Below are 26,838 nucleotides of genomic sequence, written 5' to 3' on the forward strand. Positions count from 1 at the left end.
AAACTAACTGATTTTTCAAGAGCTCCTAACAGCATTTGGGGAGATGGCAAACAGAACTGTATCCTAATTGAAATAATGCGTTTCAGTTATCAAAACTGAAGAATAATTCTAAGTTATCTATAGTCAGTGGTGGGAAAATGCTATGTAAAGAAATCCTTGTTTTATACTCAAGTTGCACAATTCAAATTCACCTATAAAGTAGTGTGAGATGTGCCTTACTATAAGATCATGTAAAGTCCTCCTACCCCATCCCCAAAAAGACTAATAAGTCACTTAAAATCCAATTGCTCACCTTTCATCCGTAAATTATTGAGATTAACTAATGCAAATTTACTATACTTACAAAGTTTTCATTTTTTTTAAAAAAGTAGTTTATGCATATATAATTCTTATACCACAGGGTTAGAGGCAAATGACTTCAAAAATTGACGTCTGATATTTCTAGAACATTTCTCTAAATCACAAATTAGTCATAACATATGGTGGCAGTTCAAATATTTCATCAAATTTGCCCACAGTAAACATGATATGCAAATCTCCTCATCAAAAGTTTGGAGAGTAACCATGTATATCCAAACCACTTTTTTCAATGGTGAAATGAAATGTACAACCTAGTAAAATGAGTAAGGGTATCTCTTTTAAAAAATTAAACTTCAATTTTTTAACCAGAAAGTGAGTCTAAAGCTTTATTTATTTACGATTCTTCATTACAAGTTTTTTACTGAGTAAAGATGAAATAAACCTAACATGACTGTTTGCGATGACAACTCTTAATACCACTACATCCACCCTCAGAATAAAATGTCAACACAAAAACTCAAGTGATCCAGCTCATTAAACTCACAGGTAAACTGAGTTTTTCTCAAACCAATAAGGAGCTTTTTATTCAGAACAATTTCATTAAGACATTGGCAAGGCAAATATGCCATCATAAATTTTATTCTGAGTAACAATAAAGTGCTGAATGATAATTACCTGAACTTTTTTAGTACTTTTCACTTATTTTTTCTTAAGTTAAAAGAGCCCTTTCTGTGGCATTAGCAAAGCTGTTAAAAAAACGAAAGAAAGAAGGGAGGAAGCAAGGGAAAGAAAGGAAGAAAAAAAAGAAAGAAAAAAGTTAATTTTCAGCAAAGGAACAGGAAGCACTGCAACCTTGTGTTTAATTATGGTGACAAATATTGAGACCGAAGTAATCCATGCAGGTCATTGTCAAAGGCATACTTAAGCTTGAAGAAAGAAAGAGCACTGTTACTGACCTTTGATACTATGGCAGTAAACTGCATACTAAAATACCCTAATTATCCTAGACGCCTAGGTCTGGCTTGGCAAGCATCAGGCCACTGACATGCTTCAGCTCTTTTAGTAACTGAAAGTGATTTGCAGTTCAATTGCTGAGTATTTCAGTGTGACTCATTAAGCTGTGTGATACACTCTGAGGTTAAATGTAAGCAAACTCTCTACACTTAATCACACCATCAGCACAAGCAGGATGATGCTGGCGTGAAAGGTGGGTTTCTTTATGAAGAGTCCTTCTCTTACTGCATGATACATTAAGATGACAGACCTAGATCTCAACCGGGTTAATGAGTTAGAATAGATTTGCTCCCCAAATTTAGCACACAATAATTTCAGTGGATTAGAAAAAGAAATCTCAGATGTAAAGAAAAAAACAACAAAAAAGCTCAAGCTCTGGTAGCTAACCTGTAGCTCTACAAATTGTCATGCTACAAGAGTACTTTCATAAAATGAACTTTGTAACATATCTAACAGTGTTTCAGAGTTGAAGCTGACCAACTGCTGCATAGAAATATGCTAACATACAACAGTCAAGTTGAAGCCCGTGCATAGAGAAGATAAAGCACTTATGGTAAACTGCAAATGGTAACAAGTCCATAAAGTTTGTACAATTTAACATGGGTCCATGAGGGGAGAAAAATTGCTAAGTAGAAATGGTTAAGTTAAAAATAAAGTGGAAACAGGAGAGAAGTTTGGAGAAAAGAGGGAAGAAGCAGGAAAAAAGACCTTCAATTGTATAAAATTCACAAATCAGAAAAGTATAAAGACACCACTGAAAAATGGTTAATTCTGTCCCAAACACCCAACGCAAACAAAACCAGAATGGATAAGCCTTTGGCAGACAATTTTAGAAGTTGAATATGACATTTCATTTCTCAGTAATTCACAAACAATATATTATATGGTATATTTATATTAAATACTGGGAAACCAATCCTGTAAATTTGATGCTTACAACGCTTTAGCCAATGAGAGCACAATGGAATCAAGCTAAATGAATGCTGGTGTTATCACAAGAGTGCTCATTTATGCAACAACTGTGACCAATTCATGCCTTAACAGTCAAACATCATCTGTGAAGTGAAACGAAGGCCTCTAGCTTTTCTGGGATGTGCCCTTTATAGTGCACTCTATGAGTCACTATGACACGGGCAGCAAGACACTGCAGCGTGGTGTGGTTTATAGGCTGGATCAAACTCTTGGCTATTTCCTTCTCGTCCAGCAAGTCACTAGCAGTTTGTTTGTGCAAGTTTGTGGCGTCAAAATGGGCACCTGATTTAATGAGGAGATTCATGATGTCTGGGTGGTTGTTCAGAGCAGCGATATGGAGCGGACTGTTGTCATCGGAGTCTCTGACGTTCACATCAGCACCGCACTCTATCAGTATTGCAGTAACTTGCAGAGATGGAAACTTACAAACAGGGTACCGCCCGACACAGGTAGTATTCTTGTCCACAGCCAGGTGAAGAGGGCTGAAGTTATTCTTCCCCCTTGGGTGCAGCTTAAGAAACCTGTATATAGTCTGCTTTTTGAAATGGTCCTGCTCTAGAGTACAAGGAACTTTTTCTAATAAGCAAATCAAGTGCAAAATGATGGAAAGAGCCTTATTTAACTGTAATGGGTCAGCTGGACACTGAGTTTGTTTGATAGCTCGCTCTATTTCAAGGACACTTTTGCACAGTATGCCCATAAGATCATCAAAGGTAACAGTGGTGCCCAGCAGGCCTTTAGCCCTATCCTGCAGCATGAAAGAGAACAGTTCTGCAAAAGATAATAGGCTGCTGGCGGTCATTGGGCTGAGAGGGTCCAAATTGTTCTGCTGCATATCCAAAGCATACTTCCATAGGTTGATGCATCGTTTGAAATTTCCAGAGTCTGCATAGACAGCACCTCTATATCTAATATAGTAAGAGGTGTCAGGATGAGAAGGACCGAGAATACGCTCTCTAATTAATAGTGCCTGCATTCTCATCTCATCAGGATCAGCAATAAGACCTTCTAGCTCTTCTGCACTGTTTACCTCCTTGGCATAATCATAAGCCATTATTAGTGTCTGCGGTACTGGTTTGCTAATGATATTAGTCCTATCACTGTACCTCATGTTCATTGCCTTTTTCCAGTATTTCAAAGCCCCAAGGAGGTCTCTTTTTTTGTCTACAAATGTAGCTCCCAGGAGCTCTAGTGCATTGATCCGTTCTGTCTTGCTGGTCTGTGCATGGTGAGTCAGAAAATCCACAATATTTGTGTGACCAGTCACACTTGCAGAGAGAAGAGGAGTCATTCCATAACCATCCTTTTCCATCTTGGCACAATACATAAGAAGCATCTTCATAATGTCCAAACTTCCAGACTCTGCACAATCATGCAATGCAGTATTACCTTAAGGAGAAGGAAAAAAGAAATAACATATTTTGAGGAACCAGGATACAATGTAATATATAAATGTACTTTAAAATCTAAAGAAAAGTAGGCAGCTCCAAGCCACCCTCAATGGGACATACTTTAATTTGCTTCCAAATAAGGAAAAAAGATCCCCAGCACCTAAAATTAACGTCTGACACACAGCAAGGGAAAAATAATATTGGTTAAGTTCTTTGAATAAATGAAATGACCAAATTAGGCATGAAAAGATATTCAAAGTCACTAAATGAAATTCAAAACTAGTCCATGGCCCATTTGGTATTTTTTGATAATGATTTCAAGTGTATATTCTACAACTAAAAACTAATGAAATTAACCAGCTGTGCAGTTTTGCTGACAGTCACATAACTTTCTGAGTCAGATTCCACATTTATAAACAAGAAATCTAGTCTATAAGTATCTAAGATTCTTCAATTTGATTCTAAGAGTGAGAAGTTATTTTTTCAGTATTTCCAGATTGCCAAGTGAACTTCGGCTTTAGTCAAAACTATTGGTAACAAAGTACTTTCTTCAAAAAACTCCCATAAGAAAAACAAATCCACTGAAATCTAAAGAACATGTGGGTGGTTGAATATGAACTTTAAAAGGAGACATCTGAAGTGTCCTTTCATAATAAATTACTTCCCACTGTAATTTAATTTTTTTAAACATTCTTTTTAGATGTACTAAATGTTCTAATACTGTCCACTTCTTCCCACACATGGATTAAAACTGACAACAGGCACTGGCAGATTAATAAAAAGCCCTGTATGGATGGAACATTCTAAGACATAATAACCACTCAAGTTATTTTTAGCTACCTAAGTTTAATGATAAACATTCTACTTATGGTCAAAACAGAAATTATCATGCAGATCTTTGGTATTTACATAGTGTTTACACAAAATTTCAACAGCGAGTCATTTTAGGCATGTGTGTGGAAAAGAGCTAACCTAGCTGGCTGAGACAGCTATTCTTAGAAAGACCTGCTTGCAAGGATGGCCCTTGGCTGGCATCTGGAATGCTGTTTGGTAAACAGTTCCAAGATATAAGTTTCCCTAAATGATAAGGGTGAATTCATGCGGACTACCTGCTTTCCTTCTGGGAGTCTGGAATTTTGAATATGTGCTCAGCAGAGGATGCCTACGTAACAAGCACCCAATAAAAACTTGGGCACTGAGTGTCTAATCAATCAAATGGGATTCCCTGGGCAGGAACATGACATGCATACATTTACATTGCTAGGAGAACCTCCCACAAGGACAGAGCATAAACAAGCCTGCACAAGAGTCCCCTAGACCCCCCTGTACCTTTCCTCTTATGATCCAGATTTATGTCCTTACTACATCACTGAAATAAATCTTAGCCATGAGTACGACTGTGTGTTAACTCCAAACGTGGGGGTGGCCATGGGAACCCCAGGTGCAGGATATGTTCTAGAAAGTAGTTTAAACCTGAATCCTTCACGTAACAAATCTACAACTAAAATTCAAAAAAGCACAAGTTATAATAGGACTTTAATCTCTTCACAAATGTATCCTGCTTCTTTGTCTTCTGTATCTACAGGGATTACATTGACAACATCTGTGTATTTATTCTGACTCAGCATTTCACAGTGTCTGATGGAAGGTTTTAGCAACGTGTACAGTAACCAAGCACTCGAGAGCCCAGAACTTCTGACTACTCCTGTTTATTTGCTCAAAATAGTTTCAGTTAAACATGACTACTACTAAGTATATTGTTTAAAAATCTCTTGAATTAGATCCATAATACTTCCTTTTTCTCTAAGAAATAGAGTGTAATAAAGCGACAGCTTAGATGGCATTCTTGTCCATTCATAGTAATGAAATCAAGAATAAAAATGCAGCAAAAGCCAGTCTTTTAATTAACTGAATTGCTGTATTGGAAAAATGCAGAATATACATATATGTTGAATACACCATATGCTGAAAAAAATGTTTTTTGTTTTTTTTTTTTAAAGGACTACGAGACTCACATCTAGTAACGGCAGAGGTAATAGGATCCCCTCCCACTAAGAAGCAGAAAAGCTGAGAAGTGCATTTTAAAAAATCCGTATGACAGCAGGTAAGGGCTCACATGGAGACAACATCCAGGAGAATAAAAAAAATTAGTTAAGTCCAGATTTGGGGAAATTTCCCCCAACGACCTCTACTGATTGTGGAAGAGGCAGCTGGAAAACTGAGCAGAGCTTCTGATTTGTTGGGTTAGAGGAGAAAACTAAAGTCCAGAGCCCATTAAGAAATCCCTCTACACTTCAGGGTACAGCTCTGTGGGGCTGCTCTCTAGGAGTTAAGATGAAGCACAAATAAACCCATCATCACAGGAACTGAAATGGAAATTAAAATCATCTTGATATGGAATTAAAGTAATCCAGGACTGCTGGCATATGTAATCAAAAGCCAGAAGCAAATACAAATACTATTTAGATGAAGCAATTATCACACTAGGTTCAAATTATTTATATACATATTCTTCATCTATAAGGCCTGGTATCTAATCAAACATAATGGACAGAAAAGAAAACCAGGAGCCACAACACAAAAACCAAGAGAAATAAGCGCTAAGAGAGAAGCCCAACAGAGGACCTAGATGATGAACATTTTAGAACTGAAAAACTCAATGGGTGGCTTTAAGAGTAGACGACACACACCTGACTAGAGAATCAGTGAACTAGAAAATAAGTCAGATGAAAACACACAGAAAGACGCGTGAAAGTAAAAGGATGAAAAAGCAGGAGACTGTCGACAGACGAAATAATGTCAGAAGGATTAATATACTTAAAACCAGAATTCTAGAGGAAGAAAAAAGGGCCCAAGGCAAGGCAATATTTATAGAGATAAACTCTGAGAATTTTCTGAAGCTGAACAACCATTAAGCCACAAATTTATAAAGTTTTACAAACAAGAAGGCTAGATAAAAAAGAAACTTATACCGAGGCACTACAGCAAAACTGCTGAATACTAAAGACAAAGAGAAAATTCTTAAAACAAAAGAATAGGTAGAAATGACCAGCAAAAGAACAACAATTAGATTGATAGCAAAGTTCTAATTAGAAACAAAAGAAGCCTTAAAGCAGTAAAGGAAAATAAATGCCAACTTATTTGTGAGATATCTAAATAAATATTTACTTTAAACATTATAACAGGGTTTGAGACCTGTATAGAAGAAAAATGTTTGATAGAAATAGCATACAAGTAATGATGGTAACAAGCTAAAGTATTCTAAGATTTCTCCATTGCTTATAAAAAGGTAAAATCAGTAATTTATGTTAGCCTTTAATAAGTCAAAGTAGTACTATCTAGAAGAACCACTAAAATAATAGAGGGCATACATGCAGATAATTACTACATATCCTACAATACAGAAAAAAATTGAAAAAATGAAAACTAATCCAAATGATGACAGAAACAAAGACTATAAAACAGGTAGGACAAATAAAAATTAGTTCTAAGTAGCTAGGAGATTAAAACTCAAATACATAAGTAGTTATATTAAATACAACAAACGAAATATGCCAAAAATACAAAAACTATCAGACTAAAAATACAAACACATAAACTACATGCTGCTTACATGAAATACCTTAAATGTAAGAAGAGAAAAAGTCTGATGTAAAATGATGAAAAAATATATATATCTTATGCAAAAACTAACCATGAGAAAGCTGTCTGATATTAAAATATCAGATTAAGTAGACTTTAAAACAAAATGCATGTTTAGAGATAAAGAAACATTTTATAATAATATAAAATTCAAAACAACATAAAGATATAATTCTAAGTTTGTTTTCATTTAAAACACAGCAAAATAAAGCAAAAATCAACATAACTACATAATACATTTCAACACACCTTTCTCAGTATAGAAGACCAAAACCAGTAAGGATACAGAAAATTAAATGAACACTATCAGTTCAGTTCAGTCACTCAGTCGTATCCGACTCTTTGCAACCCCATGGACTGCAGCACGCGAGGCCTCCCTGTCCATCACCAACTCCCGGGGTTTACTCAAACTCATGTCCATTGAGTTGGTGATGCCATCCAGCCATCTCATCCTCTGTCATCCCCTTCTCCTCCCGCCTTCAATCTTTCCCAGCATCAGGGTCTTTTCCAATGAGTTAGTTCTTTGCGTCAGGTGGTCAAAGTATTGGAGTTTCAGCTTCAGCATCAGTCCTCCCAATGAATATTCAGGACTGATTTCCCTTAGTTAGATCTCCCTGCTGTCCAAGGGACTCTCAAGAGTCTTCTTCAACACCACAGTTCAAAAGCATCAATTCTTCGGTACTCAGCTTTCTTTATAGTCCAACTCTCACATCCATACGTGACTACTGAAAAAACAAAAGTTCTGACTAGACAGACCTTTGTTGGCCAAGTAATGTCTCTGCTTTTTAATATGCTGTCTAGGTTGGTCATAACTTTTCTTCCAAGGAGCAAGCATCTTTTAATTTCATGGCTGCAGTCACCATCTGCAGTGATGGAGCCTAAAAAAATAAAGTCTCTCACTGTTTCCCCATCTACTTGCCATGAAGTGATGGGACTGGATGCCATGATCTTAAGTTTTCTGAATGTTGAGTTGTAAGCCAACTTTTTCACTCTCCTCTTTCACTTTCATCAAGAGGCTCTTTAGTTCTGCTTCACTTTCTGCCTTAAGAGTGGTATCATCTGCCTATCTGAGGTTATTGATATTTCTCCAAGCAATCCTGATGGCAGCTTGTGCTTCATCCAGTCCGGCATTTCTCATGATGTACTCTGCATATAAGTTAAATGAGCAGGGTGACAATATACAGCCTTGACGTACTCCTTTTCCTATTTGGAACCAGTGTGTTGTTCCATGTCCAGTTCTAACTGTTGCTTCTGACCTGCATACAGATTTCGTAGGAGGCAGGTCAGGTGGCCTGGTATTCCCATCTCTTCCAGAATTTTCCACAATTTGTTGTGATCCACACAGTCAGAGGCTTTGGCACAGTCAATAAAGCAGAAATAGGTGTTTTCTGGAACTCTCTTGCTTTTTCGATGATTCAGCAGATGTTGGCAATTTGATCTCTGGTTCCTCTGCCTTTTCTAAATCCAGCTTGAACATCTGGAAGTTCATAGTTCACATACTGTTGAAGCTTGGCTTGGAGAATTTTAAGCATTACTTTGCTTGCGTGTGAGATGAGTGCAATTGTGCAGTAGTTTGAGCATTCTTTGATATTGCCTTTCTTTGCAACTGGAATGAAAACTGACCTTCTCCAGTTCTGTGGCTACTGCCGAGTTTTCCAAATTTGCTGGCATATTGAGTGCAGCACTTTCACAGCATCATCTTTCAGGATTTGAAATAGCTCAACTGGAATTCCATCACCTCCACTAGCTTTGTTTGTAGTGATGCTTCCTAAGGCCCACTTGACTTCACATAATGAACACTACAGTTTCATTTTTTTTTTTTTTTGGAAAGGATACTTGGAGCATATATAAATATTGACCACATTCTAGGCCATAAAATAAGACTCACATAAATGTCAAGGGACTGAAACCACTGAATATGTTGTAAGTTCACACAAGTCAGATTAAAAACAAATGGAACTTCCCTGGTGGTCCAGTGGTTAAGAATCCACCTGCCAATGCAGGGGGACATAGCTTCAACCCCTGGTCCAGGAGATTCCACATCCACAAGCCTATTAAGCCTGTGCACCACCCCTCCGGCGCCTTTGCTCTAGAGCCTGGGAGCCGGGAGCCGCAACAGAAGAAGCTGCTGCGGTGAGAAGCCCATGCACTAGAGTAGCGCCGGCTTGCCTCAACTAGAGAAAGCCCATGTGCAGCAGCAAAGACCCAGTACAGCCAAAAGAGAAAAAAAAACCCTAGAAAAATCTCCACATACTTGAAATTTAAAAATACACTTCTAAATAGCACATGGGTCAAAGGAGGAATCCCAAAGGATAGAAAATATTTTTAGCTGGATGATATAAAAAAGAAAGACTTTCTGAAAAAACAGCTAAGTTTCCATCTCAAGAAGTTATAGGGGAAAAAGTAAAGTAAGCCTAGACAAACTAGAAGTGAATAATAAAAAACAGATATAAATGAAGAAAAAAGGTACCAGTAATTTTATTAACTATTGCCCTCCTGTAATCTTATACTAGTAACTATGCAAACTAGAGAAGATAAATTTGTTCTACAAATAGAAACCAGAGGAATTAGTATTAAAATCAAAATCCATGCCTCCCATTTGCCATTTCAATGTACTGCACATATCTAAGGTGATATTTTAAATGCTAGTCATACTATACTCCTGTGAATAAGTTATTTCTAATAAAAACAAACCTCATAACAAAACTTCTACCAATCACATTACTTTCCAGCTCAAAAGCTTTTATGCTTCCTCTAAGGAAACAGCTGAAAACCTTTAAGATTTAAAAATTCTACAGCACTGATTCTCAAATCATTATCTGTGAGAGGGTAAGAAAGCAACAAAGCGGAATTCTAGTTTTAGAAGGCATGTTACGTGAAGTAAAGCTTAATCTTGGTAGTGGAAACACACATCAGAACAAACACTACGGGTGACAGATTTTTGAAAAGAGAAGTGTTTCCCTACCCTACCAGCTTCACACTTCTCATCACCTCCAGTATGAACACTGCTCTGTGTATCTAGCCCAGGAGCCACAAACTTGATCTGTAAAGGACTAGATAGTATTCAAGGTTCTGCAGGCCATACGGTCTTTGTTTTAATCGGTCATCTCCACCATATAACAAAAAGTATCCACAGGCAATTGGTTAAATTAACAGAATGGCCGTTATCCAACAAAACTTTATTTATGGACGCCAAAATACAGCTTTTGGGTCCTGAAATATTATTTTGATTTTTTTCAACCACTAAAAAATTACAAAATCCGTATCTTAGTTCTCAGGCAGTAAAAAAACAGGTGGTGGGAAGAATTTGACCTCTGGGGCACAGTGTGCCAACACCTACTCTGACCCAAAGGCCATTATCAATACCTGCTATACACAAGGCAGAGAAGCTGCTTAGCCTTCCCGTCACTCTATCCTAAGTTACCTCTTCTAGCCCCACAAACAGTCCTGCTTACTTCCACCTCCACGCCTCTTAATTTTGCTGTATTATACTCCTGCTTCTTTACTTTTTTAACTTCCCTTCTGCCATGTTTCAACAGATTTTAGCTGTTCAAAGAGGCTTTCTCGGTTACACTATATTAGTTTATCATCTTGAGAATGTCTGGTGAGCGAGTGTTTCACTCATCCTGATAAGCACTCATGTAACACCTCATGTAATACACTGCACAGTATGTTGCTGCTGTTGTTTAGGCACCAAGTCGTCTTCGCCTCTCTGTGACCCCAGGGACTGCAGCACCCCAGGCGCCTCTGTCCGTGGGATTCCCCAGGCCAAGAATGCTGGTGTGGGTTGACATTTCCTTCTCCAGGGGATCGTCCCAGTCCCAGGATCACACACGCACCTCCTGCGCTGGCAGGTGGGCTCTTGACCACTGGCCGCTGGAGAAGCCCACGTAACATGCTGTTGCTGTGTTAGCTGCTCGGTTGTGTTCGCCTTTGAGTTCTCCAGGCAAGGATACTGGAGTGGGCAGGCATTCCCTTCTCCCAGGGGATCTTCCTGACCCAGGCATCGAACTCAAGTCTCCCATACTGCAACAGATTCTTTCTTTTCTGAGCCACAAGGGAAGTAACATAATATGTTCTGGCCTCACAAATAGGTTTTCTTACCTAAATGGCCTATTCCTAAAAGGACACAGAGCCTGTATTTCCTTTATGTCCCAGATAGCAGTTAGCACAATATCAAAGCTAAGGTAGATTCTTTTTTTTTTAAGGTAGATTCTTAAATTTTTAACACTTGATATCACAAAACATGATTTCAAATAAGGACAAAATAACTTTAAAAAGTAAAATCTTAGCAGGAGGATATGGTCTTTATTCTAACAAGTATATAATCACCATACTTTCATGCCCCTGCCCTGGAAGCCCTAAAAACTTTTTCAAATTATAGCCTAGTCCATTACTTAAAAGTTTAGAAAACAGGTTAAAAAAAAAAAAATCCCACCAAAATCCAAAACAAAACAAAAGCCTAGTTTTATTTATTCATTTGTGGCTTCACGGGGTCTTCGTTGCTTTGCATGGGTTTTCTCCAGCTGCCACAAGCTGGGGCCGCTCTTCGCTGCGGTGTGCGGGCTTCTCCCTGCAGAGTACAGGCTCGCGGACTTCGGGAGCTGCAGCACACAGGGAGGGCAGCTGCAGCAGGCGGGCTCTGCAGCAGATTCAGAAGTTGTGGTCCACAGGATTAACTGCTCTGCCTGTGAAGCCCTCCTGGACCAGGGATTGAACCCATGTCCCCTGCACTGGCAAGCAGATTCTAATCCAATGTGCCACCAGGGAAGTCCGAAAAGCATAATTTTAAAGCAACTATGTCATGTCTCCAAGTCTTTTTACATAGTATATTTTTATAAAGCTGTAATCTGAAAATATACAACTGTTTCCTGCTTTTCACCTACATCTGAGTCATTCTCTCATGTCCCATGTACACAGTCTACATGAACTACATAGAAACTATCTAACTGATCACTCTTACAGGCTTTTTGGTTACAATTCAAGGAAGTAGGCATGTCACAATTTGCATAAACACTTTGCTGATGGACATTTGCACTGCTTTAGAATTTTCACTATTAAAACTAATGCCTAAAAAACTGTAAGGATAAGGGACCAGTGATTGCCAGAGGGTGGGCGCTGTGAGAATGCAAAGGGGCAATACAGGAGTTTTTCATTCCATCTATACTGTAGTGGTGGTTAAATTACTATTTATGTTCATCAAAACTTAGAGAACTATACACTGAAAAGGATGGATTTTATTGTACATGAAGTGTAATTCAATAAACAAATGATATAAAAATTAATTCCTACCTTAGAACCAGAAATGTGTGACAGCTTAAGAGACATCTTTAATTCACTTCCAATGGAGTCATAAAATCTTTCAAAAGATTCTTTTGAATCTTTATAATTCAAAAGGATTATAAATTCCTTCAAAAGCATGCTTCTACGGTATTCCTTCCAGCACTGGAATTAACTGTAATTATACTACCTCTATACCTAGGTATACAGAATATTTTCCCATGTCTGTTCACAAACTTTATTTTCTTTCAGGACATGTATATTTATGTTCCCGTTTCTGGGGTAAGTCTGATTTTCAACATATAAGTACTTTATAAAATGATATATGTATATAATAGTCTCTTATATTTACTGCATATATTTTCCTTTGTTCTTTCATTCAAGAATTAGATACACTATAAATGAAAGGTCCCATGAAAAAATATAACAAGCTGAATTTAAAAATCAAGTTACCATGGCCTTGTGAGTAGTCTGTGCTAAACTATATATGCCAAAGATCCAGTAAGATCACATCTAACTCTTGCTAGGAAACGTCACTGATTTCAACTTTTAATGCATAATATTATTTGCCAGGTACTACTGAAGATTCAACTCAGGCATTTTCCCTGGGTTACGTGCCTCTTAGAATCCACTATCAATGCAGGGGACATGGGTTGGATCCCTGGTCTGGAAACTAAGATCCCTCACGACACGCCACAGGGCAACTAAGCCCATGAGCCACAAGGGCTGAGCCCGTGCGCCACATACAGAAGCCTGCAAGCCCCCGAGTCCCTCTTCTGCAACGAGAGGAGCCCGCGCGCCACAACTAGGGAGGAGCCTCCACCCGCCACAGCAGAGAACGCTCGTGGGCAGCAATGAGACCCAGCACAGCCAGAAGTTAATTAAAAATACCTATCTCTTCTAAAAAGTGAAATAAAGGACATTTAGCATTAAAATTTAATGAATTTACCTTCAGTTAAACAAAAAAAATTAAGAGCAGCTCACCAACACTCCATGCAGTGGAAAATTCAAGTGTAGACAACTTACAGTCAGCCCTTGGTATCCATGGTTCCTCATCCTCAGACAGTGTGTATTATAGCTATTATTGAAAATAATTCATATATAAATGGGCCCCTGCAGCTCGAACCCATGTTGTTCAAGGGTCACCAGTACCTTATTATACAATTCTCATTGCCTGATTAAGAAAAAATAAATTTCTGGAGAAAAATAAAATTTCTGGTACTGAATTCATAATGGCAAATTTTTTACGATTTCTCAAAAGATGTGTCTATTATATGGACATTTCTATAAAATCCAACTGGTGATACATTAAGTGTTAAAAGTTATTTCCAAAGAAAGTTAACATAGTAACCATCCAAATACACTAGTTTTCAACTGTATAATAATACAGAAACAGTGCTTTAAAAAACATGAAGGAAAAAAAATAGCCATGTTCACTGGGCTATTTTGGAGATGGCTACTATGGGAAGGAGAGTGGGGTAAGTGCTCACGCATTAAAGTATGATGGTATTCCTCAAGACTGGTGTGAAGTGTCAGTCCTAAATGCTGATAACTTAAAAGAGACTTGTAATTTTTGATAGCAGGCTCAAAAAAGATAGGAATTTATGCTCAATTGTGAAAGGTACCTAACGGTGGAATTAAGATGTTTTTAAAATTAATAATCCAAAAACATACTAGTATTCTGCATAAGGATTACTCTGAGTTCCCTTGCTCCAAACCAGATGTTTAGGGATTGACTAAACAATAAATAAGTGATTGTCACCAACCACTTAAATCATACAATAACTTCAATACAGCATTATAAACAACTCAATTTGGGTAAAACTACTTAAGATTCACTAGGATCAGAATTGCCAGTTTTTAAAGTACTCCCAAGTAGCAAACAGAATTTATCTTTTTAATGAAATGAAAAAGTCTTCATAAAAGCTGTAAAATATTTAACAAATGCAAAATGTCCATTATAATTTAAACTGCTTTTTCTAACAATATCAATTCAACAGATTCCACTTTTCTTCAAGTCTTCACAGAGTTCAAACTTTGTGTATGTTTTTCGTATATGTCAAATAATGTTGTGCTTCTCAAACTTTAAAGTAAAAAACACCAGAGGATCATAGCAAAATACAGATTCTGATTCAGGTGAGCCAAGATGGGTCCAAGTGATGACTATACTCCTGGTCTTCGCTACTTCGAGCAGAAAGGAAATAGAAAAAGAATCTTATTTTCTTGTTTGCTATATAGATATTTGCCATATAGCTAACATGTCCAGTAACTATATCAAGTGTTAAGAATAGAAGTTTAAAACAGACCTGTTTTATATCATACAGAAATGACAATTCTCCATCCCTCTTTATTCTAAATTTAAACATTATATGCCATAGCAGGAATAGGGTGGGTCTACTAGATTATAGCTTAATCCACAGAAAGTTTTTAGCCATGTAGTAAAAGGTATCAGTAAACCCTGCAGACTATTTTAGACTATCTTTAACAATTTTAAGTCAAATCGAAGTAATCCAAAGTCAGATTTTTTAAAAAATTAATTTGTAAAAGAAAATCCAAATTGCTCGACAATACCATCAAAAGAGTGAAAATCCACAGGATAGGAGAAAGTATTTGTAAATCATATATCTGGTAAAGACTTGTATTCAGAATATATAAATTACTCTTCAGTTGCTCAGTCATGTCCGACTCTTTGTGACCCCACGAGCTGCAGCATGCCAGGCTTCCCTGTCCATCACCAATCCCCAAGCTTAGTCAAACTCATGTCCATCAAGTTGGTGATGCCAACTCCAATTGATGATGCCAACTCACGTCCATCAAGTCGGTGATGTTACAACTCCAACAAGAGTTGTAAATTACTCTTACAACTCAGTAATAAAAAGATAAATTACCCAATTTTAAAGCATGCAAAGGATAAGAAGACATTTCTCTAAAGAAGATATACAAATGGCCAGTAAGCACGTGAGAAGATGCTCAACATCATTAACCACTGGAGAAAAAGAAATCAAAACCGCAGTGAGACACCATTTCACAGCCACTAAGAAAACTATGTTAAAAAAGAAGGGGGACTTCCCTGGGGGTCCAGTGGTTAAGAATCTGCCTGCCAACACAGGGGACATGGGTTCGATCCCGCTTCAGGAAGATTCCATATGCAGCAGAGCAACTAATCCCACGAGCTGCAACTACTGAAGCCCGTGCACCCAAGAGCCTGAGCTCCGCAGTGAGAGAAGCCACTGAAATGAAAAGGCTGCAACTACAGAGTAGCCCCTACTTGCCAAAACGAAAGCAAGCTCATGAGCAACAACAAAGACCCAGTGCAACCAAAAATAAATAAAAACTTATTATTTTAAAAAAGGGTAATAACATGTTCGTAAAGGTGTGGAAGAATCAGAACCCTTCTTCTGTGCTGATAGGAATGCAGCCACTTTGAAAGACCCAGTTTGGCAGTTCGTTAAAAAAAAAAAATAGTTACCATATGACCCCGAAATTCTATTCCTACATATATGCCTGAGGGAAATGAAAAATATATATCCACAGAAGAATTTGTGCACAAATATTCATAGCAGTATTGTTCATAATAGCCAAAACGTAGAAACAACCCAAATGCCCATTAAGTGATGAGGATAAATGCAGTGTATGTACAGAATGGATTATTCAGCAATAAAAAGCACTGATGCTGCAAAATGGGTGTCTTGAAAACACTACCCTAAGTGAAAGCTGCAAAAGACTACATAGTATGATTCCACTTACCAGAAATGTGCAGAGCAGGCAAATTTACAAAGACAGAAATATTAGTGGTTGCCTAAGACTAGTGCACCTGGGGGTGAGAATGGAGTGAAGGGGAGATTGGGAGTGATTATTAATGGGTAAGAGGTCTTTGGGGGGTGGGGGGATGAAAAACTAATTGTGGTGATGGCTGCACAAATCTATGACTATACTAAAAATCAGCGATTGTGCACCCTTTAAATGGGTGAATGGTATATGAGTTATGTGTCAAAGCTGTTTTAAAACCAAAGTGTGTCTCTAGTAAAGTGTAAGTTTTGACTGATAAAAGCAGCAATTAAAAGGTCATCTATTGTAATAGATTCATCTGGAAATGGACAAAAACAGTTCTCACCCCTCCTCTTTAGCCTACTGTGCTTGGCATCCATTTTGCAACCCTGCAGCTGGGGCTAAGCTGAGTCTTTAAAGGAGGTCTACCTATGAAGACTGGGAGGGAGGTATATAGTTCAACTACATAAAAATACTGATTTCAAGCATTTTATTCCTGTATTTATTCCTGGTATTAGCTATTTATACCAATAGCTAATTGGTAAGGAGACATGAATTTGATCCCTGGGTTGGGAAAATCCCCTGGAGAAGGAAATGGCAACCCACTTCAGTATTCTTGCCTGGGAAATTCCATGGACAGAGGAGCCTGGCGGGCTACATTTCATGGGGTCACAAATCAGACATGACTTAGCAACTAATCAACAGCAGCAACATGTGTTAAGTGAGCAGGTGGGAAAGGGTAGAGAGGAACCCTTTAGGATATTAAAGGAGCACAGCTCCCAATCTCATTCCAGGGACAGAGGAGCACAATGGATAGTTTCCTACTGCACTCAACTGACACACCATCTACAGCTTAGCCTGCCCGACTAGGATGCCAAGTCTCCCTGAGGACACAGAAAAAGTGTGCCAGGGGATTCAGGAAGGAAAGGAGTGAACAAGAAACAGCTTGTGGGAGTAACCTGATCTGTGATTAAAACGTTAAATGAATTTGGGACTTCCCTGGTGGTCCGATGGTTAAGACTCCTTAGGTCCAATCCTTGGTTGGGGAACTAAGATCTCACATGCCGTGTGGTGTGGCCCAAAAAAAATAAAATAAATAAAATAACTAATTCAACTATTAAATGTTATTATTAAATCAAAATAAATGCAGAATGCTACAAGTAGAAAATTTTAAATCCCTCTCTTTTACTCTCCTCTGCTAGTAGGTGTATTCTGAGGTAACCAAGACCTGAGCTAGAGTTCTCAAAGAGAAAGAGAATTTCAGCTTCCAACACTCTTAAGTCCTGAGTGGAGTAGAGTGAAAGTTGCTTAGTCATGTCTGACTCCTTGGGACCCCATGGACTATATAGTCCATGGAATTCTCCAGGCCAGAATAGTGGAGTGGGTAGCCTTTCCCTTCTCCAGGGGATCTTCCCAAACCAGGAATCGAACCCAGGTCTTCCACATTGCAGGCAGACTCTTTACCAGCTGAGCCACAAGGGAAGCCCAAGAATACTGGAGTGGGTAGCCTATCCCTTCTCCAGGGGATCTTCCCAACCCAGGAATCGAACTGGGGTCTCTGGCATTGCAGGCAGATTCTTTACCAACTGAGCTATCAGGACTTAAGTCCTGAAGTATACAAATAACCTATTTACATGGCAAGTCATTATCTTTGTCCATTACCTTATTTCCAACCATTCTTAATTTACAGTGGAGATTTTCTTTTATGTATTCTTTTTGGATTTACAGTGGGTAACAAAAAAAAAGATTTTTAAAAAAAATTCATCTTGATTGAAATACATCTATACCTAAAACTGCCTATACTGTGGGAGAGAAATAATGCCTGGGGTTTGCTTTAAACTACTGTAGATAACAAAATAAGTGGATGAAGGAAATGTATTTTTTAACGTACACTGGCAAATATGGATAAATGTTGAAGCAAGATGGTAGTACACAGCAGTTTAAGGTATTCTTCTGCTTTCTCCACTTGCACTTAAGTTAGAAAATGTCCATAATAAAAAGGCAAATAAACTGCCTGAACCAGCTCTCTCTCAAACCCTTTTAAAGCTATTCAGGTTGGTGCAAAAATAACTGCAGTTGAACTTTGCCATTTGATACTGGAATACATTCTTAAATAAATGTGGTTATGTTATACATCATTTTAATGTGCCTTTCTCACTTTATGTTTTTTGCTAATGACTTATTACCTGCTGTTTATTTTAGAGTTAGGGAAGTGATGCTAGACAAAAAGCAATTTCAAGCGATCTTCTTATTTGAGTCCAATATGGGTCATAAAGCTGTGGAGACAACTCGCAACATCAACAATGCATCTGGCCCAGGAACTGCTATTGAACATACAGCGCAGTGGTGGTTCAAGAAATTTTGCAAAGGAGACGAAAGCCTTGAAGATGAGAAGCATAGTGGCTGGCCACTGGAAGTTGACAATGACCAACTGAGAGGATCATCAAAGCTGATCCTCTTAAAACTACACGAGAAGTTACCGAAGAACTCAACGTTGGCCCTTCTATGGTTTCGGCATTAGAAGCAAATTGGAAAGGTGAAAAAGTAGATACCTTATGAGCTGACCAAAAATCACAAATGCTGCATTTTCAAGTGTTGTCTTCTCTTAATCTATGCAACAACAATGAAGCATTTCTCGATTGGACTGTGACATGCAGTGAAAAGTGGATATTGTAAGAAACTAGTGACGGCCAGACTCGTGGCTGGACGAAGAAGCCCCAAAGCACTTTCCAAATCCAAACTTGCACCCCAAAAGAGTCATGGTCACTGTTTGCTGGCTTGCTGCCCGTCTGATCCCTACAGCTTTCTGAATCCTGGCGAAACCATTACATCTGAGAGGTATGCTCAGCAAATAGAGGAGATGCATAGAAAACTGTGATGCCTGCAGCTGGCACTGGCCAACAGAATGGGCCCACTTCTTCCCCACAACAACGCCCAACAGCACGTCACACAACCATGCTTCAAAAAGTTGAACAAACTGGGCTACGAAGTTTTGTCTCATCTGCCATATTCACCTGACCAACTGACTACCATGTCTTCAAGGATCACCACAACTTTCTGCAGGAAAAATGCTTCCACAACAAGGAGGCATAAGATGCTTTCCAGGAGGCAGAAAATGCTTTCCAAGAGTTCACTGAATCCTGAAGCACAAATGTTTATGCTACAGGAATAAACAAACTTGTTGGCAAAAATGTGTTGACTGTAATGGTTCCTATTTTGATTAATAAGTATGTGTTTGAACCTAGTTATAATGATTTAAAATTCATGGTCTGAAGCCAAAATTACTTTTTCACCAACCTAGTCTATACTTAACGAGCCTACATGAACTTCTGTTTTCTGAACTGCTATAGAGTTCCACCTGTACGACTTATTTTTCACAATCACTGTCCCAATGTCTTCATGTATGTATTTCTGTACTAAAATGACTAGAAAACACAGTCCTTGCCATCAAAGAGCTTTCCTCTCTTAAATGCAACACATTCAGTCAACAAGCTTATTGACCAAATGCCCAATGTTTTTGGGATTTCTCTTTCTAACACATGGATACAAACACCAGGTCTCTAACCTCAAAGAGCTCACAATGTAATAGAATTAGAAGGTTGTAAGATAGGGTTCTCTTTGAAAAAAAAAACTCAGTCATTCCTTACTGGAAACATTCACCGGCTTATTCACCGGCATAAAGAATAAAATCAAAGTCCTTTACCCGGAAGTCAATGTCCTATAAAGTTTAGCCCTGAGTGCCCACTGGTCCAAATATGCCTACTTTCCAATTTCTGTACCCTCCAAGCATATTTCTCAATGCACCTTTCCTTATGTCATTCCTTAAGGCTTAAAAACTGAATCAAATCCCTTCTGCAGATCTGAACTCCAGCAATCCTTTTAAAGCCCAGGTAACTTCTCCATGAAGCCTTTCCAGTTAGTTTACTCTTCCAAAATCCTATAGAATGAATTTATACTATTCCTTTAACAGGGAACATATGTGATGTGCTCTATCTTTTCAAAGCTTCCACAATGTCTTGACACAATACCTTGCTGACAGAAAATACACAGGAATTATCTGATTACCAATTTATTTAATTACCCTGGATAATTAAAAGTGATCGACCCATGCCTAAGGATAGTGTGTCCTCTGGGGCCAGTCTCCCCAATTCCAACTGAGAGCCATTCTATAGGTCTCTAGCACTCAATCACTTTCAGCTGCTCAATTTCCAGCTGAATTAGGGACTTAAGTTTTCCATAGATCTGCAAAGTCCTACTCTAAGCCTTTTGTTTGTTTTTGGCATTTGAAAACAAACCAAAAAAAAAACCTCAAATAAAAACAGAACAAAAAAACAAAAACAAAAAACTCAAATAAAAAAGGACCAATTAAAGTCAAAAGTGACTATAACTATAAAGTACTGATATAAATGTGGATGGCTTTAAGATGGGCTTGTCTAATCACTTCTCATTTAGGGACTCTGTTTAAATAGCAACCAACTTTCCTGTCTCAAAAATCAACTGCTGTGTTAAACTGGAGAAGCACTTAAAATATCTCAGCTTTTCTCCTTTTTGAATGCCATGGGAACCCACTGTCCCCTCAGATAATGAGTTAGTTGGGGATAAAGTATTTCCAAAAATCTAAGACAAAAAAACACTACTGTTGCACTTACCATATTGTGGTTTAAGTATCTGCTTATGAACCTGTCTCTCCAATCAAACCATGAGCTCCTCAAGAGCAGGGAATCAAGGACTGAATCTTGTCTTACTCATCTCTGTAAGCTGGTGGTTTAGTCGCTAAGTCATGTCCGACTCTTGCGACCTACGGACTGTAGCCCACCAGGCTCCTCTGTCCATGGGATTTTCCAGGTAAGAATACTGGAGTGTGTTGCCATTTCCTTCCTAACAGCCTGGCACACTCAAGGAACTCAATAAATACTCTCAATTAATGAATCAATTCCACCTTAGGTTAAAACATGTTCAAAACTTCAACAGCCTGTTAAAAAGTAATGGAAAGAGGTTAACTAATATATTCAAATACCAACTGCCTGTTAAAAAGTAATGGAAGGTAGAAGTCACATGAATTTTACATTTTAGCAGACCAAGCATAATCTACTGGCATTTTCTTTCTCCAGAACCATTTCCAACAGCTGAAATATAAAATAAAATTTCCTAAGAAATTATTTTACCCCTAGTCTTATCAGTTTTCCCCATTTTTTGGATGAGGATAAAAACCGTGGGAAAAATCCTTTCTTGATGCTCTACCAGATCCTTGTATAGTGTTTCTGCCTCAGTTTCAACTGGTTCCTGTTTTTCTATTACCCCAAACCCATAAAATTAAAAAATGAAAAAATCTGAATAGTAGATGAGAGAGTAATTATCAAAGAATGGAAACTTCAGGATCAGAATGGGGGAGGTACAAATGTACTTTAATCTGCGCCCAAAATTCATTAATTAAGACTCACTGTCAAATTTAAAGGCACCATACAAAAATTCAAATACTGCACACAAAATGATATATTATATATATGTATCATAATACATATGTGTTTGTTTCTATATATGTGTATATATAATTAAGACTATATAAAACAATTTTTGGTATTAAAAAATTACATGTACTTTTAAAAAAAGTATATTAAAAAAAAAAAACTCTAGAATTAGCCAAGAGGGAGCATATACATCCTCAAGTACAAAACTGTATGATGACTGTATTTAAAGGAACAGTCTTCTTAAATACCAAAGGTAATCAAGTTAAATATTGTTCAGTTTACTAAGGAGAAATGCTCACTAAAATATGGGCTATTTACAGTACAGTTCTCCCAAACATTATATCTTTAAAAGTATAAAAAATTTCGAAAAACAGAAGGGAAATAGTACCAGTATTCATCCCTCCAGTGACATGAGTTTAAAATATGCTCCAAATTTATTTAAATACATGAGTTTACCAACAATCTGTACATCATTAGGTTGATGAATAAAAAGCCAAAACAAACTAAAAATTCAACAAGCCTAACATGCAGCCATATCTTTTAACCCATTCTCTTCTGGGTATGATTTCAAAGCATTCCCAATACTAACATGGCCAATTAAGCGTAATTTGTTCTTTCAAAACAATCATTCTTTAAAAGAATGGTGACTGTTTCAGAAAAAAAAAAGTCATGCTGTCCTTTGACTCAATACCTACCTCAAAGATAATCAGGAACAATGAATTTACAAGAAAGAATGTTTACAGAAACATTTCTTATAGTGAGAAGCCAGAAGCAAAGCAATGTAAAACTCCATCAGCAGAAGAGTAAGCAGCTATTGAAATTAAAGAGCTATAATTAATGACATTAAGGATAACATTTATTAAGCTAAAAAATAGGTACAGAAGAGCATATAAAATAAAATTGCATACATATATCTAAATGCAAAATTCAGTATCTTTGGGAGGATTATCTCTAAGTGCTGGAATTCTGTGAGATTTTTATACTTGCTTGGGGAAAAAAATTATTAAAAAATCACAATGAGGCTGTTATCATTTTTATGACATATCTTTTTAAAAAAGATTATACTGACTTCAGTAAGTATCTCCAGTAACTTTGTAGAGTCCCGTAATTTTGAGGTTTAGCTGCTCTGAGAGGCAATCAGTCACTAACACAATGACAAGTGAGCATTCACTTTAATTTTGCAAATCCACTGATAGGTATTTACAATAGAGCCGTTTTCACAGAAGTGTGCAAAGACACACATTTGTTCAAGAATATTCATAGCAGCACTGTTTATTCTGGATGTGACCTAACTGCCCATCAACAGGGACTAGATAAATTATGCACACTCATACAATGAAACACTGTGTAGCCATAAAACAGAATGAGGTAGTTATGTGTGTGGAGTTGAATGATATCCAAGATAAATTAAAAAAAAAAAAAAGAAAGAACAGTATATATCAAGTAACAAAGAAGGAAGAGAGAGATATACAGACAAATATACTTTTATTTGCATAGACTATCTTGAGGACACACGAAACACTGTAAATAATGGTTGGAGGTCTAGAAAGGAAAGGTAGTAAGACTTATTTTTCATAGCAAACACTATAAACCCATTTGTATTGTATGATTCTTTTTTTATCATGTATGTATGCTCCTTTAAATTTTATGGTTTTTTAATATTAGTGAATTACTTTCCTTTGTATAAACAAACATGTGTAAGGAAAATAATATTAAGTATCAATATTATACTATCATAGCAGTTGTTTTTAACAGTTAAATATATCCTAAAAAAGTATATACAACCATAAACCTGAGCTCCTCTTCTGGACAAAGATATTTACACTGTTGCTAGTCAACAAATCCACATCTGCTTAAGCTAGTCCTTGTTTTGCTGTCAGCACTGTAGCAGTTTAAAAAAATCTGCCTTCCCTCTTGCTATATTTAATGAAAGGATTTTCTATTGGCCACACAATAAGTAGGGAATAAAGAAACAGATTTTCTCCTTTTCAATGATATTAATCCTTCCAAGTAGTATGGCCTGGTCTTCTCTGATGGAATAACAAATGAAATGCCTACCTAAAATAAACAAAACAATGACTCACTAAATATAGTAGTTTCTACTCCAAGGGTGTTCTAAAAAAATAAAACCTAGAATAATGCATCACATCAAAGTATATTCTTAAGCAAACACAAGTCTAATGGCTCAGATCAACTACCACTAACATGCTCTAAACTTTGGGGAACCCACTTTTCAAGAATTGGAAGTCACTCCAAATAAAAAAGAGAAGATGCTGCTTAACACAGTGATAGAGGTCTTTTTAAGGAAGGGACACCTAATCAAAACAGGTCTGTCAATGCTGGCTTACTCAACACCACTGCTTAAAATTATGCATCACACTTCCTGAAAATAAGTGGCAAACACTTAAAAAAAAATGAAGATGAACTCACCTTTAACACTTTTCCTATTGACATCGGCCCCCTTTTCAAGTAAATACTGAGCAATCTCTTTGTGTCCTTTGTAACATGAGATCATCAAGCACGTATGCCCATGTCGGTTTGACACTTCCAAATCAGCTTTGTGTTCTACCAGGTACTTGACTATTTCCAAATGGCCATCGAAACAGGCAGCTCGAAGAGGCGTTGAATTGGTTAAAGTCGTGTTGTTGACAGACGCTCCGTGATTTAACAAAGACTGAACCACCTTCAGATGTCCTGCTGCAGAAGCGGCCCACAAAGGCGGAGCCCCCTCAATGGTTTCCCCATCGAAATTGACAGAGCCCCCGACTTCTATGGAGGCACTGCACTGCTCTAGGAGGAATTCCACCATGTCAAGATGCCCATACCTGGCGGCCATCAAGAGTGGCGTGGCCCCATTTGTTTTCTCAGAGATCAAGGAGGAAACCTCCTCTTTGGATTTGCTTGCCAACAATTTGGTGAGAAGCCGGAGTTTGCCATCTCGAGCTGCGTTAAATACTGCTGTCTTTAGATCCATTTATGTCCAGTTGAGAGGCTGTGCTTTATTTATCCTTCGAAGCAAAGCTGCAGCTTAACTCTATCGACCCAGGCAAGAGTTAGAGGAACCAAAGTTCAGTGTTAATCACTGCATCCCAGAATGGATATAAAACCACGGAGAGTATGTTCTGTCTACTGCCTTCCAACATCCGACAACCAGAGCACCAAACTAGAAAAAGAAAAAAAAAAGTCGCAGTTTTGAATTTTCCAGAAGTAAAGGCGGAAACAGTAGATTTTCTTAATTTCTACTTCTGGGAAAGGGAGCCATACTTTCTTTGGGGTCTACGCCGCACCCCCCCGCCCCCGGCCCCGAAAAAGGTGGGAAAGGAGAATACAAAAAGATACAGAGACCCAAATGTTTTGGTGGGAGGCAGTCTCTATATACGGTATATCTAAACACGACAGGCAACCGGTTTTCTCGCCTCCTAAGCAGCCAAGCTTTGTTCTAGTTTTTGCTCTGCACACGCCCAGGGAGAGTACAACCGACAGAGGCAGGAGGCGCGGGTGCAGAAATGTTTCCCTTTCTCACATCTGCAGAGCAGAGCCGGCCAAGTGCGCGCGGCTGGAAGGCCCTGATGTCGCCTGGAGGGCTTTCGAGAAGGAACAAAAAAAAGGTCGGACCCAACAAACTGCAGCCAGCTAACGCCAAAACCCTCACCCGAAAGGTTCTCCTCCCTTTAAAACTACTCGAGACTCAGGAAATCCGGCTGCCTTTGAGCTAACTTCATCCGCCCCGTTTTGATCCTCCCCGCCAAGGGATCCTTAAGTTCCCCAAACCATGATCGCCCCTACATAACCTTCACCTGTACCATTTCCAGACACAGGCAGTCTCCCCCCCACCCGCCAAGCTCCTCGACCCGCCGCGACCCGCTCTCGGCGGGCCGCCCAGCCCAGGGCCTCCAGCCCGCCTCCCGCATTCCGCGGCTGGGGGCGCCCTCCTTCCCCTTCCCGCCCAGGCCTCCCCTCAGGCCCCTCAGGCCGCAGCCTGGGCTCCGCCAGGCCACCACCGCCGCCGCCACTACCTGCCCGGGGGTTAGTCTTCCCCGCCGCCGCCGGCCGTCCCTTCAAAGTGAAACCGTTGTCCGCGCCGCCGTCCGGGCCGCCCCGCTCTGCCTGCGGCCGCCCGGCTCCGCCATGCCCCGCGCCCCACAGGAATGAATCCGGCCGCGCCGCTCGCCCCGCCCCGCCACGCCGAGCTGCCTCCCGCCCTCCCAGGCTGCGCGGGTGGCAGAGGCTGCAGCGGCTGCCGCGGCGGATGGTGTAATGGGGCTGAGGGCCGGGGGCCGGACAAGCCAGAGCACGGCTTCACATCACTGACGCGGCAGCCTAGCCATTGGGCCGGGGGAAGGCGGCGGCCGCCGCGAGCAACTGCCTAGGGGCGGGGCGGGGCGGGGCCGTCCGGAAGGGGGCGTGGCCACGTAGGCGGCGGCGGCCGGAGGTTGGCGGACACGCCGCTGAGATCTCGCGGGCTTCTCCGCGCCCCGCTTCTGGGTGCTAGTTTCGGGGGCCTTGGAGTCCCACGGCCATAACCCCCGGAGGGGTGGTAGTCGTTATATTCTTTTTTCACAGACATAAACTGTCTCAAACCAGCCTCTTCTAAGGCTTATTCCTTTGGTGGGCCCTGGAATATACCGAGCTCGTTGGGAAGGTTCGAAAAAGCCAAACAAGAACAACGCAGGATACAAACTTGAGAAAAAGATTCCTTTTAGCGGGTGTCAAACTTATTTTTTAAAAAGACAAACCCTTAAAACTATAAAGATTCAAGGAATGATAAAATGAGACCAGTGTAAGTCAACATGGTCGAATTCTTGACTCTAAGCAATAAAACCAGGAAATGAGAGGAGGCTAAAAAGTTAATGTGAATGAGAAGAATTGCTACTTCGACTCGTGACGCTAACACGTGGGATGTATTAAACTCGATTGAGGAAGAGTTTAAATGTGTTTGGAGAATAACATGCATAGTGAATCATGATGAGAAAATAGTTTTGAAAGAAACAGTAGTTTTCAGT

General features: G+C 39.0%; 1 protein-coding gene across 1 annotated transcript; it reads right to left on the reverse strand.

The window, feature by feature from the left end:
- Positions 1-657: 657 nt before the first annotated feature.
- FEM1C (fem-1 homolog C) lies at positions 658-26,216 on the reverse strand. Its single transcript, XM_043470641.1, has 3 exons — positions 25,852-26,216; positions 24,266-24,998; positions 658-3,675 (listed from the first exon to the last, which is right to left on the reverse strand). Exons 2-3 carry the CDS (start codon positions 24,807-24,809, stop codon positions 2,366-2,368), a joined length of 1,854 nt encoding a protein of 617 aa, XP_043326576.1. The 5' UTR covers positions 24,810-24,998; positions 25,852-26,216; the 3' UTR covers positions 658-2,365.
- Positions 26,217-26,838: the final 622 nt, after the last annotated feature.

This window comes from Cervus canadensis, chromosome 6 (assembly GCF_019320065.1).
Source record: "Cervus canadensis isolate Bull #8, Minnesota chromosome 6, ASM1932006v1, whole genome shotgun sequence".
In the NCBI taxonomy this organism is placed as follows: Eukaryota; Metazoa; Chordata; class Mammalia; order Artiodactyla; family Cervidae; genus Cervus; species Cervus canadensis.

What these genes read in the sequence shown, in the direction of transcription:
- FEM1C (XM_043470641.1), bottom strand. Translation starts at nt 24,809, where the DNA reads ATGGATCTAAAGACAGCAGTATTTAACGCAGCTCGAGATGGCAAACTC. An exon ending in CAATAGGAAAAGTGTTAAAG is followed by an intron (nt 3,676 to 24,265) that starts GTGAGTTCATCT and finishes CTTCTCCTTAAG; the next exon opens with GTAATACTGCATTGCATGAT.